General features: G+C 43.1%; 1 protein-coding gene across 3 annotated transcripts; it reads left to right on the top strand.

Annotated features, from left to right (window-relative positions):
- Positions 1-1,752: 1,752 nt before the first annotated feature.
- On the top strand, positions 1,753-15,117 carry rfwd3 (ring finger and WD repeat domain 3). 3 transcript variants are annotated; one of them, XM_034587386.1, is made up of 13 exons: positions 1,753-2,001; positions 4,077-4,366; positions 4,791-5,065; positions 5,249-5,304; positions 5,687-5,884; positions 6,113-6,204; positions 7,863-7,977; positions 8,930-9,164; positions 9,704-9,854; positions 9,971-10,147; positions 11,024-11,238; positions 11,660-11,874; positions 12,804-15,117. In XM_034587386.1, the coding sequence occupies exons 2-13, from the start codon at positions 4,077-4,079 to the stop codon at positions 12,945-12,947; spliced, it is 2,163 nt and encodes a 720-aa protein (XP_034443277.1). In that variant the 5' UTR covers positions 1,753-2,001; the 3' UTR covers positions 12,948-15,117. The 3 variants fall into 3 exon arrangements, with proteins under 3 accessions (XP_034443277.1, XP_034443276.1, XP_034443278.1); XM_034587385.1 differs by having other exon boundaries at positions 1,764-1,997; positions 12,804-14,579; XM_034587387.1 differs by having other exon boundaries at positions 1,765-2,001; positions 5,702-5,884; positions 12,804-14,579.
- Positions 15,118-16,614: the final 1,497 nt, after the last annotated feature.

Here is a 16,614-nt window from a genome sequence, read left to right as displayed (position 1 = left end):
TGATTCATCAACGTGATACTTGAGTTGATCATTTACAGTTTTTGTGCTGAATTAAGGCGCAATCTACTAACAGATCTTTCGGCGTAATAAAACAACAGAAAAAAAACATAACATGCCTCCATACTGCTCGTATAGTGTCATCCAAGTGTCCCCAAGCCCCAACATTCACGTTGGACTCAGTGTCGGGGTTTGGGGACACTTGGATCACACTACACAGGCAGAATGGAGGCATGTTTCTGTTGTTTTATTACGTCTGAAGAAGAGGTCACTTTGGCGGCAGCTTCCACAAGGGTTGCACACAGTCGCTGCAAGCATGGGTATATATTAGTCTTTATTACATTTTTTTTAATCTTTATTTAAATTTCCCCACAATTGTAAGTATTGCATCGTTATTTACTATTACTTACTGATGTAAATTTTTGACTGCCCTCTTTACATCGCAAATTTCCCCATTGTGGGATGTAAAAGGTTTCTCGTTTTATCTCATTTCTTGGACCATCTCTTACATCTGGACTATATATATATAACTCTTTTCGCGTCTTGATGACCACTCAAAACGCTGTACAGTACAGTTTTTTGCTATTCACACAAGTTGGAGGATGACCGCCCTACCCCCTCAGCTGTACAACACACAGTACTTGTACGTGCATTACATGACAAGCACTTAATAAAATTAAAGAATACAACGAAATAAATTCTTCTGAACTTGGCTGATAAGGTGGGAACAGGAAAAGCAATCCTCCAACCTTACATCTTGATGACCATACCTAACCCTAAATGATGTAGGGGCCTGTGTAATGACAAAATGGAGCAGTTGGAACATGTGAAAGTGAATATTTTGATTTACAATTTCAAAGGTCACTCTTGTGCCCTTGGCTGAATTATCATCTGAGCCATTGGGCTCCTGTCCATGGACCACAGAGCACCAGAGAAAACTCCAGGCTACTGTGTCAAATGCTTTGCTCTGATTCAACTGATTTGCTATTTCAGTTGTGTGCTGCATATTCTTCATCCAGACAACCCTGAGGCCAGATGCGGTTCTGTGGTCTGAAGAGGCGAAGAAGATCATCCTGATTGAACTTACAGTCCCGTGGGAAGAAAGGTGCGACCAAGCCTTTGAAAGGAAGAGTGCCAAATACCAGGACCTTTTGCAAGACTGCAGGGGGAAAGGATGGCAGGCATGGCTGTTTCCAGTTGAGGTCGGCTGTAGAGGATTCCCGGCCCAGTCGGTATGGAGAATGCTTACAGTCATTGTAATGACAGGAAAGGAGAGGAAGACAGCAGCTTGCAGGATGGGGGAGGCAGCAGAAAGAGCCTCTTGCTGGCTATGGAACAGGAGAGAGGAGCTGAGCTGGAAGCCAGGAGGAGGAGATGGGCAGTGATTTTGCCACCACTGCCGACCAGCCAACGGGAGGGTATTACGGTTTAGGATTGAAACACCCAAAGAACGTTGGACACCGTCTGATGACATCAACTCTTCCTGGCCAAGGCTAAGTATTTTAGATGTAATTATTCTCAGCTAATCTTATAAAGTTACCACATAGTACACACCCCTCAGGACTATGGTGAGGAGACATTGTCTGATTGATGACTAGTTTAATCTTAACCAGGTCAGGTACTGACTGACCGCTGCTTTGATGTAATACAGGTCAACATTAACACCTAAATGACCTACATCCCCAGTGTGTGTGGCGAAAATGATGCTATTAGATAATCGAGCATCACATCAGCTCATCAAACAGTGAGCGTGTCGTCCATCTTCGCTCCAGACGATCTTTGGCGGTGACGCTCCGGAAGGATGGGGCGGGCAGAGTGGGACCTGCGCCGGGAGATTCGAGCCCTGTTCCCGCGGACCTGACTTTATTGACACCGTTGCGTGGAGTGGATGTCCACCACAAGCCCTCCACAGCCAGAGCAGCCTGATTTGGAGCCATGGTGCCGCCCGTCGTTGCATTACCGAGCAGGAATTGCGGCTCTTAAACCGTCACTTCTTCCAGGCAGGTCGGTGTTTGTGTGTGTGCAGCTCCCGCTCCACCCGTCCCCTGCACAGCCGAGTCGGTCAAACCACGAGTCCACCGGGCTCCTTTCTAAAGCTGATGTACAGTGTCAGCAGCACCGGGCATATCGTCAGTGATCGTGGACATATTGAGCCCAGTGTAAAGTAGTAGTCGTGTGCTTGCAGCCTCACACATGCTAAAGCTAATGTAGCTCAACCGCAGGTTGTCTCCAAAAGATAAAAACACAATCGTATTTCAATTATTTCTTGTAATTTTCTGTAACGATGCTCATGTACTAATGTGCTACATTAAAAATACAAGCTGTCCTACGTTAGAAATGAATAGAGGGACTGACTGTTAGCTTGTGTTGCTCGGAGGCCTCAGTGACCTCGGGCTCTAGTTTTGTGCTTAGCCGAAGAACGGCACCACCTGGCCCGGCAAAGACAGCGGGAGGTATTTACCACCACAGACGAGGTAGGAATGTGAGCTGGTGACACGTTAAACATGTCTGTTAAAGATTCAACTATTATCTTTATATGAAAATGCATCTCTGCTGCTCGGTGTGCAGAGTTTAACCAGGATGAATTAGAACCGCTCCTGGGTTAAAGTGAGGCTGCTGCAGCCAGATGTTCACTTTACTTCTACAGGAAGAGGAGGGACTCGTTGGGTACTCAGGAAAAATCCGGGACTGGGTGAAATAACCTTTGAGTGCCAGCTGAATTTTGTGACTATATTGTGTTAGACCTCCTTTCTGTGTCTGGCTGTGAGCCAGGATCAGGAGAGGGGTTGGTGTTCACTGAACGGTACTTTGACAAGTGTAACATTATCATGTCTGCATAGAGATCTGGATCACAGCTTCACCAGGGTGTTGCAAACAGTGGTGCTGGTGTAGTGGTTAAAGACAATACTGATAATCTTTATTTGTACATTGCATGTTTTAAGGTTGAATGGTGCTGCACTGTGTATTGCATTACATTACATTTCATTTAGCTGACGCTTTTATCCAAAGCGACTTACAATAAGTGCATTCAACCATGAGGGTACAAACCTAGAACAACAAGAATCAAGAAAGTCAGAACTACAAAGTGCTTTAAGTAAGTGCCATTTAAGTGCTACTAAATTGTTAGTTTAAAATGTTATTCAAGGTATAGTCGGAAGAGATGTGTTTTTAGTTTGAGGTGGAAGATGTGTAGACTTTCTGCTGTCCTGATATCATTGTGGAGCTTGTTCCACCATTTAGGAGCCAGGACAGCAAACGAGTGTTGAGCTCGCAGTGAGGGAGCAACAAGCCGATTGGCAGATGCAGAGCAGAGTGAACGGGCTGGGGTGTAACGTTTGACCATGTCCTGACTGGACCCGATCCGTTCGCAGCACGGTACGCAAGTACTAATGTTTTGAAACGGATGCGGGCAGCCACTGGTAACCAGTGAAGGGAGCGGAGGAGCACAGTAGTGTGAGTGAATTATAGGTAGGTTAAAGACCAGTCGAGCTGCTGCATTCTGGATGAGCTGCAGAGGTCGGATGGCACTAGCAGGTAGACCTGCCAGGAGGGAGTTACAATAGTCTAGGCGGGAGATGACCAGAGCCTGGACCAGAACCTGCGCCACCTTCTCAGTGAGAAGGGGGCGTATTCTCCTGATGTTGTGCAGCATGAATCTACAGGAACGTGTTGTTGCAGTAATGTTGGCAGTACACACAAACATTCAATATTCCTGCAAATAAAATAGTCCATAAGTAAAACTTTCTGCAGAGTTTGCTTTTGACACATGAATAACGCAGCTGGAGATTCTCCGCTCAGACGTGTTCGCAACAACACAGACATTTCTGGGGGAAGTTTGGAGGCTCTCACTCGGACATTTGCGTTCTCACATACATTCTTACTGGAAAATATCCAGAGATTCTCTGGAGTTCCGTGCTGAAAGCAGCTCATACCAGCACTGTAAGAAGCCGTCATTCATACTTGTGGACAGCTCAGAACGAAACTGGAAGTTGACCCTCAATCTTGCTGTGTGATGTGCTGTCAGAGCAGACTGACTAACAATATAATCTCTGCTGTTTCCACACTGTGCTGCTGTGCAGATGGAGGCAATGGAGGTAGACTCCCCTGTGGAGATACAGGAAGGAGGCAGCAGACGGCCACAGGCAGCTGTTGCAGGCCAGGCCGAGAATGCCAATGCACCACTTGTCATCTCAGACTCCGGCAGCAGTACCGAGGTGGAGGACGAAGAACATGATAACAATGGGGGACAGGCGGCAGCTCGGCCACCTCCCAGGCTTCCCGCGACCTGGGCGTTTAGTCAGAGGGCGGTGAGCAGGACTGCAGCCACGCCATCAGCAGCTCGGGGGGCACCCATGCGGAGGAGAGTCAGGTACCCAGAATTCGTCTGTGTTCTACGTTGGTAATATATACTGTTTTGAAACTTGTATATTATATTAAAGTGGCTATAATCTCAATAACATAGTAGGAAATGACAATGTGAACAATGCTGCTTCTAGTGATGAAGTTTCAGCTCAATGCTTTCTGTTCTGGTTCACTCTCACTGCTATTACTGTGGCCCTTTTGGCCAAAGCAGCTGTTCAGAGAAAAGGCTGTAAACAGTTGGACAGAGTGGAGTATTTAGCTCAGGAGGTGGTGGAGACCAAACAGACCTAAAAGAGAGGGAATACTGTCCTTGGTAGCATCTGACTCAAGTCTCAGACTCCTCACTCTCTTTAATTTGTCTCCTGTCTGTATAGTATTGTCTCAAACTTGTGTGTTCCTTAAGGGTTAAACTTGTGTGTGTGGTGCTGCAGGCAGGGCCTCAGAGTGCACTACCCCAGCCAGACGGCAGCACCTTCCAGAGGCTTCCCTGACTTTCTGCTGCGAGCGCCGGCTGCCAGCGTGGCTGAGCCAGAGTCCGGCAGCACCACAGAGGTCAGCGAGTCGGATGAAGAGGATGGAGCAGTGGAAGCGGGGGGGGAAGAGGGTGCCTCGGCTGCTGTGTTACCTGTTGACCCCGCCCCACCAACCATTTCTCACCTCAACGCCTCCATATATCACACGCAGCCACAGGATGTCAGCTCAGCCAGTGAGTTTCACGCCCTGGCGTCTGAGCTAAATGACCGTAACTAGTTTTCCCACACTAGTGCAGACTCTTTCATCTTAAAGAATATGTTATGGTCTAACAAGGGTTTTATAATGAAGCTCCAACTAGGCTTACATTGATTTTATGTGTTACTGTCGATCCAATGTGTATCTGCTCTGTGTTCAGACCCCAGTTCAGCTGCAGAAAATGAGAGGACAGAAAATCGACATCAGGGCGCCAAGGTAACATTCAATCCTTCACTCACACTTTTTCTTTAACTGGATTGCTGAGTAGAAGTGCTTAAATGGCTCTCATTTAGTTTCAGTACTTCTGCTCTGGGTCTTTTATCATCAATGTTACTCTAACTGTCATCACAAAGAATCTTCAACAATTCATCCTGTGTGTACAGAATGTTCATACTCAGCATTTTCTTTATCTTTATTCTACATTATTTATTTTTTATTTAAACTTTTAACTTTTAAATTCCTTATTTTATTTCTATTGTCCTTTTTTGTATTTCTTTATTCTCTTGTCTACCTCTTTCTGACCTGCCTGCTGCTGTTACAAGTGAATTTCCACGATGTGTGGATAAATAATGTTCTTTCTATCTATCACCATGTGTAGTTGGCCTCGGAAACCTTGGCTTCCGTTCTGTCATCTCTGAGTGAGGAGAGTGAACGCGACAACTGCACCATCTGCTTCGAGGCGTGGACGACGGCGGGCGAGCACCGGCTGTCCGCTCTGCGCTGTGGACATCTCTTCGGCTACACCTGCATCCAGCGCTGGCTGAAAGCTCAGGGTTCAGCCGCTAAATGTCCACAGGTCAGTGAGGTCACTGTATTTTAACAGGCAGTCACATTGGCCCTGTAAATATATACAGTTTCAACAAAAGTCAATTTCATTTTTGAGGCCAATTTAAGTTTAATAAATAGTTGAAGCTAAAATGGTGGCCTTAGTGAATGAAGGGTTATTTATGCTGCCATGTTTTAATGTTGTCTGGATGATTTTGTGTTAATTGACCCACTGGTTGTTCCTGTTATTTGTCTTTAGTGTAACAAGAAAGCGAAGCGTTCAGACATCGTGCTGCTGTACGCTCCAAAGCTGAGAGCGCTGGACAACTCTGAGGAGGAGAGCTTAAAAAAGTGAGTGATTCTTTCTCTGCCACAACACCAAGTTTACAGAGGTCCAACTAGTGTGAAGAAATATGTGTAATAAAGGTATCACTGGTAAAAGAACAGTCAGAGTACAGCTAACATGCCCTTTTCATGTTTTTGAAGACAACACTCAAAGTCCTGTTCCAAAGTGTCAGTGGAATAGTAATCCTAATCAGTGGGAGGCATAGGGTTTGCATGTGGGTGCTAGTTTGTGGATTTATACACTTTACAGTGATAAAGGTGGGAACATGCACCCATGGGTTGTATGTGTTTGCTAAAGGCATCGAAGGCTGCTGGTAAAACCTAGTTCTCCAAACAAGATAATCTTGTTGTGCTGTGAACCTGTGGCACGTATATTCAGAAACAAATGGCATCACACCACGCTGCTGTTTATGTCGATGTTTCCTTTGCATCCACAACAGTTAGTATCTTACCACGTTCATGATTTTTTGTATCAACCTGTCACTGCCCCCTTTTGGTATAAATGTGTCGGTGTGGCCGGAGGGATTATGTTTTAGGGTCCATCTGTCCATCCATCTGCCTTTCCATCTGTCTGTACCATTCTTGCGATTCCAATATCTCAAGAATGCCTTGAGGGTATTTCTTCAAATTTGGTAAAAATGTTTAGTTGGACTCATAGATGAACTGATTCGATTGTGGAGGTCAAAGGTCAAGGTTAGACCCCTCAAAGCATGGTTTTAGCCTCTTGGACATGATATCTCAAGTCTGCCTTAGTGAATTTCTTCACATTTTGACCAGTTGTCATTTGGACTCAAAGATAAACTGATAAGATTATTGAGTCTGGGGGGAAACAAATGTGTACATAGGCATGGTAATTGGAGTTGTTTGATAATCTGTTTTTCAGGTAATTAAGAAATATATAATACAGTTTGATACATTTTGCCATGCATTAAAATAATCCATTTTTAATAAAAAATTCTGTAAGTTATACCTTCTTGGGGCATGGCACAAGGAAGAACCCATTAAATTTTGGGACAGATCCGGATCATGTGGCGGATCTAGGAATATCTTAAACATTGTGAGATAGGGCATTTTCAACGTCTTCATTGATCTGTGAGAATAATTCATAGATCTTGATTTAAAAAAAATCAGGCATGTATAGGAGAATGATATTTATGTGTGTGTACAATTTGGTGCAGATCCAAATAAATAACAATCTGGTTCTGGCAAATTTAAATGTGGTTTCATAAAGCGACTATTAGGCCTTGGCTGAGGTATGCACTCATTTTTAGTTTATAATATTGTCTAAATGCTGCTTTTTCACTCCCCAAATATTTAACATTAGAAGAAATGTAGAAACAATGACTCAGTTTAAATATATATGGGATTTAAATATTTAGCCCAAATGAAAATTGACCAGATATCAGGTCCCAACATTGTTGTTTAAATGTGCATTGAATTTCTGACAACCATTCCATTGATTATTATGCAAACTTAGGTTGCATATATAAATGGTAAGGAAATGAATTATGAATTTATACGCAGTATAAATTGGGTTGTTCTATGGTTTAGGTGCAACGTGCACGGCATTTCAACCCGTGTCACAGGACAGGTTGTGATATAAACCTGTGGGCTGAAATCACTACAACATTTTTTTTCCCCCCTCTGTGTTTGATTGTGTGTAGGTCTCTGGAGCAGGAGCAGTCCCTCAGAAGGAAGGCTGAACTGGAGTCAGCTCAGTACAAACTCAAACTACAGGTCGTCACCAGCAGATATGGACAAGTAGAACAAGAGCTGCAGGTACCAATGACTACAGTTCCTTTTCAGATTTCTTGATACTTTGATCATATTTAAATCATTTGTATCAGTATTTATATTTACATATTAACATGTAGGTATTTCAAAAACTAATGGTTTAAAATTAAGACTATTAGTGGTGTGGTCATGAGTGTTCAGCTGGAGCAAGCCAGAGATTGGGAAATAATGATGGATGTAGGTCAGCTGCTCATAGTCCCACCACACATTGTCACTACCACTCTGAGACCAGACCTGGTACTCTGGTCCAACACCCTGCACGTCGTCCACTTCGTAGGATTACAGAAGGTGAAAACACCTGATGACACTAAGGTACACAACTGATATGTCCCTAACATCCGCTGGTGGCCACTAACATCAGCAAACTGGTGGTTGACATCTTGATTAGTGCGGTAGAACATACAAGGGATATTCTCCATCTTCCATATATCATCCTATGTTCTTAGCTGGGACAGTTTTTGACTCTGTTTCAGTTCTGGCAGCAGGTGTTCAGTTTAAAAAGGCATTGAGGTAATGATGTCTGATATACTGAGCGGGCCACATGGATTTCATAGTACTCTGCTTGTACTCAGCTGGTGGTTGGCATCTTAATAAGTGCGGTAGACCTTCAAACGTACAAGGGATATTCTCCATCTCTTCCTATGTTCCAAAATAAAAATTGTTCTTTTGCCTTTAGTTTATGAACTGATTATTGGATTTTTAAAATACTATTTACTGTTCTGTTGACCACTATTTCATCCTGGGATATATCTATATAAATGCATTCATTGATTAGCTGATTATAATTAACTTGGCTTACCCAAGACTTCATACATTTAACAATGTCCAGTAACCTGATTTCAGGTGAGTTTTCTCCTCTAGCTACAGAAATGTCAAGAGATGAATCTCCTGACGTCCTCCTGGTTAAACTGTTCCTCTTCTCTTCTTGTCTCTGTAGGAGCTGAGGTCTCTAATGGCTCAGGCTGGTAGAAGCTCGGTTCCCTCTTCCTCCTCGGGGTCAGCCGTACTCCTCGGCCTTACTCAGAGGCAAGAGGGCTCCAGGAAGGCCCAATACAGCTTCTCCAAGGCAATTTTAGTGTCTCAGGCTGGAGGCTGTAGGGTTTTGTCATACTGTGAACCTCTGAGTTGCCTGCTTGCCTCGCAGCCTTCCCCACAAGCCACATTGGTGCCTGGTGAGTCTTTTACTATTGGACCAGCAGAAGCAGCAGGGCCCTGAGAATATCTGCCCATCTGGCCTCTGTTTCCTACACCTTACTCCAGGTTAACATGTCATTACAACTACTGGCCAGATATGAAACTTATTGGGATTTCATGGGATTACCTTTACCACGTTTGCCGTTGATGTATTATAAGCTTCCCTGTAGCACCACCATCCCAAATACAAATTTATTGGAGCTTTTGAATGCAGGAACCTTATTTGGAACTCTGGGACTATACCTGCATTCGGATCATGAAACTCCTCTTTCAAGTCCGAAACTGTCCCTTCTCCAGATGTAGTACTGTCAGAAGGTTTCATGTAGATGGAGATTGTTTAGTTATGTTTTAAAATGAGAATGTATTACTGTGGATGTAGCCTCTCTGAGCACATTTTTCCTCTTTGGAGAATGAACATTTTCAGATTAACACAACATTTAGGAAAATAAATAAAACTTATTCTGAAGAAAGGTTTCCCTCTTCTCTAAGTCATGACTGTTGTGTCTCCTCTGCTCAGGTTGTGGGGTGAAGAAGGTGAGTGTGGTGAACATGAAGGCGAGTCAGTACGTCCCCATCCACAGTAAACAGATCAGAGGTTTGTCCTTCAATAGACAGAATGACAGTCTGCTGCTGTCTGCTGCCCTGGACAACACAATCAAACTGACCAGGTACACAGACACACAAGTTTATATATCACACCTCTCTGTGATCAGCCACACAGACATAATGCGAATCAGTGATGTTAACACGTGATAAGTGGACTGACTGACCGTGTGTGTTTCAGTCTGTTGACCAACACAGTGGTTCAGACCTATAATGCAGGCAAACCAGTGTGGAGCTGCTGCTGGTGTTTGGACAACAGTAACTACATCTATGCTGGTCTGAGCAACGGCTCGGTGCTCGTCTACGACACCAGAGACACCACCACACACGTCCAGGAGCTACAGCCGCTTCGCTCCAGGTAAGCAACACACACCAGTGTCTTCTCTAGGATTTGTTTTTAGCAGCGGGGGCAGGCCAACCCAACCCGCGATTTGACATCTGACCACCCCAAATAATTACTGATTAAGTTATTTTGATGCCCTCCACATTGACGCATTAAGGCTCTTGTGCACCTAAGTCATGAAAAATCTCTGATTATAGCCATTACTGTGTCAGGGTGGCTCCACATGCCCACCTCCCTTGGCAGCGCCCCTGCATTGAGGAGCAATACTCCTCACCTGTCAGCCCTGCTCCTCTGCTCTTTTCTCACAGATCTTTATAATGACCTTGTGCATTTATATTTATGTTCCTGGATAAACAGGGCATCACTTCTTAAGCAACAATGAAGTTTAAAAAACTGTTTACTGTGCGGGATGAAATTCTCTCCTGTGTGCAGCCTGGATGTGTATTTGTGTGCTCAGCTCAGTCGCTCTTCACACACAAACTGACAATCACATTTATTAATCGATGGTGGATCATGAATCCAGATCGTTCCAGTCACTTTAACCCTCATGTCCTGGCTGTGCGCTTCTCGTCCCGTGTTGTGTGTAGCAGTTGAACTGCGTGTGAACAAAACACTTATTTTCAACCTATTGAAATACATGCCTCATAAATTCTGGAGTGAATAAAACAAACATGAAGTAAACTCCATGTACTGTTCAGGTCCTAATAACTTGATCAGTGAGCGTAGGCAAGTGTCCAGGGAGGACATGCGGCAGGATACCAGGCCTAAAAAGTGTGACTGCCCCAATCCTGAAGCAGCAGCGGTCTGCCACTACAAAATGGATGAAGCTGTCACCCTACACACTCTACATTTACAAGCTAAAATGTATTCTTCTCACCTTTTTTTTTTCAGGTGTCCAGTGGCATCTCTTTGCTATGTCCCGCGGGCAGCATCCAGCTCGTTCCCCTGCGGCGGGTTGATCGCAGGGTCTCTGGAGGGCGGGTGTTTCTGGGAGCAGGTCAGCGAGGCCACATACAGACCCCATGTCCTGCCGCTGGAGACAGCTGGCTGCACCGACATCCAGGTGGAAACAGAAAGCCGTCACTGTCTGGTCACATACAGGCCAGGTGAGTTCCAGAGATCATCTATACCCTGTATACTCTGACCCTTGCATAGTACCAGACTAACATGTAGTCCAGTTTAGGGCTGCATCTGGTTACTACTTTCATTATGTCAGTTAATTATTTCCATTTCACTTACAAAATACAAAGAATTGTGGGGAAAAATACCATCACTATCTCTCTGAGCCTGAGATGGTGTCTCCATGCCTTGTTTTGTCCGACAATCAGTCTAGAACTCAATGATATGCTCTCAAGAATTTTGTAAAACAAATAAACAACCATTTTTGAATTTTTGGTTTAAATGAAACATCTTAATATTTGCAGTGGACGGGTGAAGTCTCTAGCTGCAGCTCTTGTTAAGGCTTGGTGATAGAGGAACAGACATGTTGGTTTGAGTTTCCTGTAAGTTTCCTTGGTTCTCCTGCAGGACGTTCCAATCCATCTCTGCGCTGTGTCCTGATGGCTCTGAACCGAACGCCTCAGCAGGACTCGAGTCAGCTGCCCAACTGCTCCTGCTCTCCTGTGCAGACGTTCAGCGCCGGCTCGTCCTGTAAACTGCTCACCAAGAACGCCGTCTTCAAGAGTCCAGATGGAGTAGGAACACTGGTCTGTGCCGGGGACGAGGCCTCAAACTCTACCATGGTCAGTCGTGTGCGTGCGTGTGCGTGTGTGCGCGCGTGTGTGTGTGTTTCATTAAATATTATCAAAGGTTCAGTGTGTTGAATTTAGTGACATCTAGTGGTGAAGTTGCATGTTGCAGCTGAATACCCATCACCTCACCCTCCCCTTCCGAACATGATGGGTAGTCTTCAGTTCTCATAAAAACTGAAAGGGTTTTAAATTTGTCCAGTCTGGGTTACTGTAAAAAGGGGACCCGCTCCGGATGTAAAAATATAGTATTTAAATAAAAAACAAATATTCGTACAATATAGATGATTAATTTAGATGAGAACATCACTAGGATTATTTTATATTCAATTTCTGCCAATAGATCCCTTTCACCTAAATCTTACACACTGAAACTTTAACTCCTGTGTTTTTGTTATTTGAAAGAGCATTTGGTGTGTGATTTTTCTTTAAAACGTATTTTGTATTTATTTTGTTGCTAGTTAAAAGCTCCCTACTTGTATTTTATTTAAATTAGTGTTTTTTTTTTATTTAGTTGATTCTCCTGTTTGTATGTTTGACATTTATTTCTCCTAATTTGTATTCAAAATATATTTTTTAAGTATGATTCATTTAGTTTATGCTGACTTATTATGTCATGTTAGGCTTTAGTGGATTTAGTGGATTTAGCGAGGCCACATACAGACCCCATGTCCTGCCGCTGGAGACAGCTGGCTTTAAAATCCGCTTTAGTGGATTTTATAAAATAGCCTCATTCATTTTTCTTTTTAATTCTTTTTGTATGAACCTTTTTTGCTGTTTGTTTATTTTCATTTTACATAAAGTTGTCTTTTCTTTATATGTATTCATACAATCATAAGTAGACTGAAGCTGTTGAATACAATTCTTAATTTAATTTGTTTGTTGCCCAACAACGATCTCGACATCCTCTTCCTCCTCCTCAGGTGTGGGACGCCAGCAGCGGCTCTCTGCTCCAAAAGCTTCCAGCCGACCTCCCCGTGTTGGACATCAGTCCATTTGCGATGAACGGGGAGCACTTCCTGGCCTCGCTGACGGAAAAGATGCTGAAGCTCTACAGGTGGGAGTGAACCAGGAAACAAGGACCAGACACAGTCCCACAGCACAAGGACAGAATCTGACTGTGCTGGAAATCGAATGCTGCTAAACCTTTGTCTGCTTGTTTACACATAAAACCAAACAAACTGGTTTCTGCAACTATTGACATTTGACCCGAGACAGAACGCCTCTGTCAGGTGTGTATAGACACACTGAGGTTCTGCTGAACTGTGATCCCATACAAAGGAATATGTTTGTTATATTTATACAAGTCTGAGGTCGAGTTATTAATATTCTGCGTGTGTGTATCGATGTGTCTCTGTCCTGAGGTCCTGCAGTTTCCAAGTTTCAACACTGGAGCTGATAAAGGGGAAGATGGTGATTTTCTCTTGGTGTCTCTCAGGTGTGTGTTGGTGTTTTGGTTTGATCATTGTGATACTTTGGTATCAGCCCTGCAGCTAAAGCACCGACTACAACTACAAACCATGTGTTTTTGACTTTGTCTCTCCATCCTTAGGCCGTAACTGTTTTAATTTAGTTTTTTCTTACACGTTGACAACTTCTGCTCTGCTTAATCTTAAGAATTGTGTAACCCATCACAGTCAACATCAAGTCTATGGCTGCAACTTCTGCTTCTACTATTAGCTAGTTTGCCTATTACTTTTTCTGTGAATGTGTTACTGGAATCAGCAGATATTTGGCATTGTTTCCTCTTTCACTTACTACATTGTTGTTTGTTGATTTGAAAAGTCTACACAGCATTACCTCACAACTGGAGCCTGACTTATATGTTGGCAGGACATATCAGCTGATTTCTAACCACCATCCTTCATTTGTAGTGGACAAGAAATGACGGTCCCAGTGTTTGTCCACCAGAGAGCGCTGAAGTTAGTGTCTAGACTGTTCCATTCGCCACATCCATTTGTGACATCTCTTTTATTATCCACTTTCAGTATTAATTTTCAGGCAGTCCCTTATTGGTTGGTCCAGCTGTATTGTCATTGAGATGGGTTACACAAATAGAAGTCTGGAAAGGTAGAAAACGCGTCAGGACAAAACAGTAGCATAGCTTGAAAAGTTGGTTTAGTTCTGATGTGAGTTTGATTCAGTTGTAAATGAAGGGCTAAATTGTGCTAAACCATGGGTGTGGTCCTCTAATGGAGATATTAAAGGACCATTACCGCTAGTTTGCTGCTAAAGTGTGTCTTGCACATTACTATGGATAATTTACCTTGACTCTGTTGTCCCCTTTGAGATTTCTTTACCTCATTTCAGGCAGCCAGAGGTGTCAGTTTGTGGTGTAAGCTTGAAAGCTGCTGCAGATTGAAAGGTATAAGCTATGAGTAAAAAGTTTCTGACAAACTGTTAAATTCGTTGAGGTTTGAGAGCAGGGTGCAGATCAGGAACTTGTGTCCTTGTTTTCACAACCTCTATGTTGGCCCGTCATCTGTTTTCTACACACCAGTCAGCTCGTCACTGCAGTGCCTTCCTGTAGCTTCTCAACTGAATGTTCAGATGTCAGAGGATCCTTGAATCCACCACAAACAAAGAAGTTAGATAGTGATCTGGCTGCAGCCTGGTCACCACTGGCTCTGAGCACATTTCATCTAACACTGGTCTAAAACCTCACTATGTTGTCAAATGTGAATTATTTGTTGTCACAGGGATAACACAGTGAGGGGCAGGTCTGACAGAAAATACCAGATTTGAGTTTTTTCTCCAATGTGAGCTCAGCAGTGACAAATTCATAGCTATTTGATTAAAAAGATTTTTTTTTTTTAAATTAGATGTTGCAGCCAGATCATCATCTGGTTCTGAAAATCAGTTTAAACAACTTGGAGAAACTTGGATTTCAAAAATGAGCCCAGCTGCATCAAAGTGAAGCAGCATTGAGAACAGCCCCAGATTTTCAACTGTTCATGAAAACTGATCTTCTTTTGTCCCATGTCTCCTTTTATAGCACATTTGATTTTGTTTTGATTTTAATCGTCACAAGCAGAAAACTGCTCCATCATCACACTTTCTTTCCGTCTTCTTGTCTCACTCCTTACTGAACCACAACTATGAACACTGCCAAAGGACCCATTTTTACTCTTCTTGGTTTTCATTTCTTAAGAATGTTGTGTATATATGTATATTTTCTACCAACTGTTTGAGTACAACTTCAAAGTTAATAAAAATGACACGTTATTTTTAATCACAGGTGACTAAGTGGACTGATAATTAATCGGAAGAATACCTTCACACTTCCACCATTGATCAGGCTCTATTACACAGAGATCTGATTGCGCTGGGCCACACTGGATGCCTGAGCGGTGCATGTCCAGTATGTTTCATTTCAGCCCCCATGTCATCAGGTTAGAGCAGACACACTGCCTGTGTTAGACATGCATCTCCTGCGCGAGCTGTACTCCTTCTCTAGAGAGTCGGGGTCTTGCCTATTTTTTTTCTGCAAACCATGGTTTTACAGCAAGCTAGACAGTGACAATTATCGGTCACCACATTTTCAATGTCAAATATGTCACAAACTAAAATATTTGGGACACTTCCTGTTCCAAAATAAAAGCACTCTAGGGTTTCTGTTGACTGAATCCATTCATCTCAGAATCAGAACCATTAACTAAATGATCACACAACCAAGTTGGTAGAATTTGTATTCAGTACTGCATATTAAACCTAATATCAACGTTCAGAGACAGTTCAGAGTACTTCAGAGCATGCAGACATGCTCCTTGTGTAACTGTTTTTAAAGTATATCATAGGAGTATATAATAGGCAAAATAAAGGTCTGGCTGATACATTGCTTACAGGTTAGGTCTGGAAATATTTGCACAGCGACACAATTTTCATAATTTTGGCCCTGTATGCTACCACAATCGATTTGAAATGAAATAACCGAGATGTTATTGAAGTGCAGACTTTCAGCTTTAATTTGAGGGTATTTACATCAAAAGTGGAGGAAGGGTTTAGGAATTGCAACAATTTTCATACATAGTCTCCTCCTTTCAAGGGACCTTGAAAGGATACGCCTACTTCCTGGAGAGTCTACTCCACTTCACTAGATGTTGTGAAGGGGTTCTTCTTTACCATGGAAAGGATCCTGTGATCATTAACCGCTGTTGTCTTCCGTGGACGTCTGGGCCTTTTTGTGTTGCCAAGCTCATTGATGATGAAATACAGAAGGAGTAACCCACACCGGCTCATGAAACAGCTTTTGAGTCAATTGTCCAATTACTTTAGGTCCCTTGAAAGGAGGGGACTGAAGATGTCTCCAACAGCATCCCCATATACCTTCCTCTACTTGCGTCACCCATTTTAACAGCACATCCATGAATGGCTAGAATTGCTGTCACTCTCTGTGTTACATGTAGGTGTTTGCATCCTATTGGATAGTTAAGCCTAAAGTATGCATTCCTAGATCATATTGTGTCCTTACATCTTGCCACTGGTGTAATTTAGAAAAGAGTGGAAGTTGGTGCCTCTCTGTCTGTCACATCTGAAATAGATATGAAAGTCACTGAGTGTAGACACTACAATGTACTGTTGGTTGGTCCTTTATCTATAATCTGACCTTGGGTACTGCTTAGATAGAGAAGGGAGTATCTGTGGAATAAGACAGGCACTATTCTCTTAATGGTGTACAGATATAATATACACTATATACATAATATATAGTGGCATATACAGTAATGTGAGAGG

The sequence above is a fragment of the Hippoglossus hippoglossus genome, chromosome 6 (assembly GCF_009819705.1).
Source record: "Hippoglossus hippoglossus isolate fHipHip1 chromosome 6, fHipHip1.pri, whole genome shotgun sequence".
Classification (NCBI taxonomy): Eukaryota; Metazoa; Chordata; class Actinopteri; order Pleuronectiformes; family Pleuronectidae; genus Hippoglossus; species Hippoglossus hippoglossus.
The sequence above is the reverse complement of the archived record's forward strand: the minus strand, read 5'-3'. Positions and strand labels throughout refer to the sequence as shown.

What these genes read in the sequence shown, in the direction of transcription:
- rfwd3 (XM_034587386.1), top strand. Translation starts at nt 4,077, where the DNA reads ATGGAGGCAATGGAGGTAGACTCCCCTGTGGAGATACAGGAAGGAGGC. An exon ending in CAGCCGCTAAATGTCCACAG is followed by an intron (nt 5,885 to 6,112) that starts GTCAGTGAGGTC and finishes ATTTGTCTTTAG; the next exon opens with TGTAACAAGAAAGCGAAGCG. An exon ending in AAGTAGAACAAGAGCTGCAG is followed by an intron (nt 7,978 to 8,929) that starts GTACCAATGACT and finishes TTGTCTCTGTAG; the next exon opens with GAGCTGAGGTCTCTAATGGC.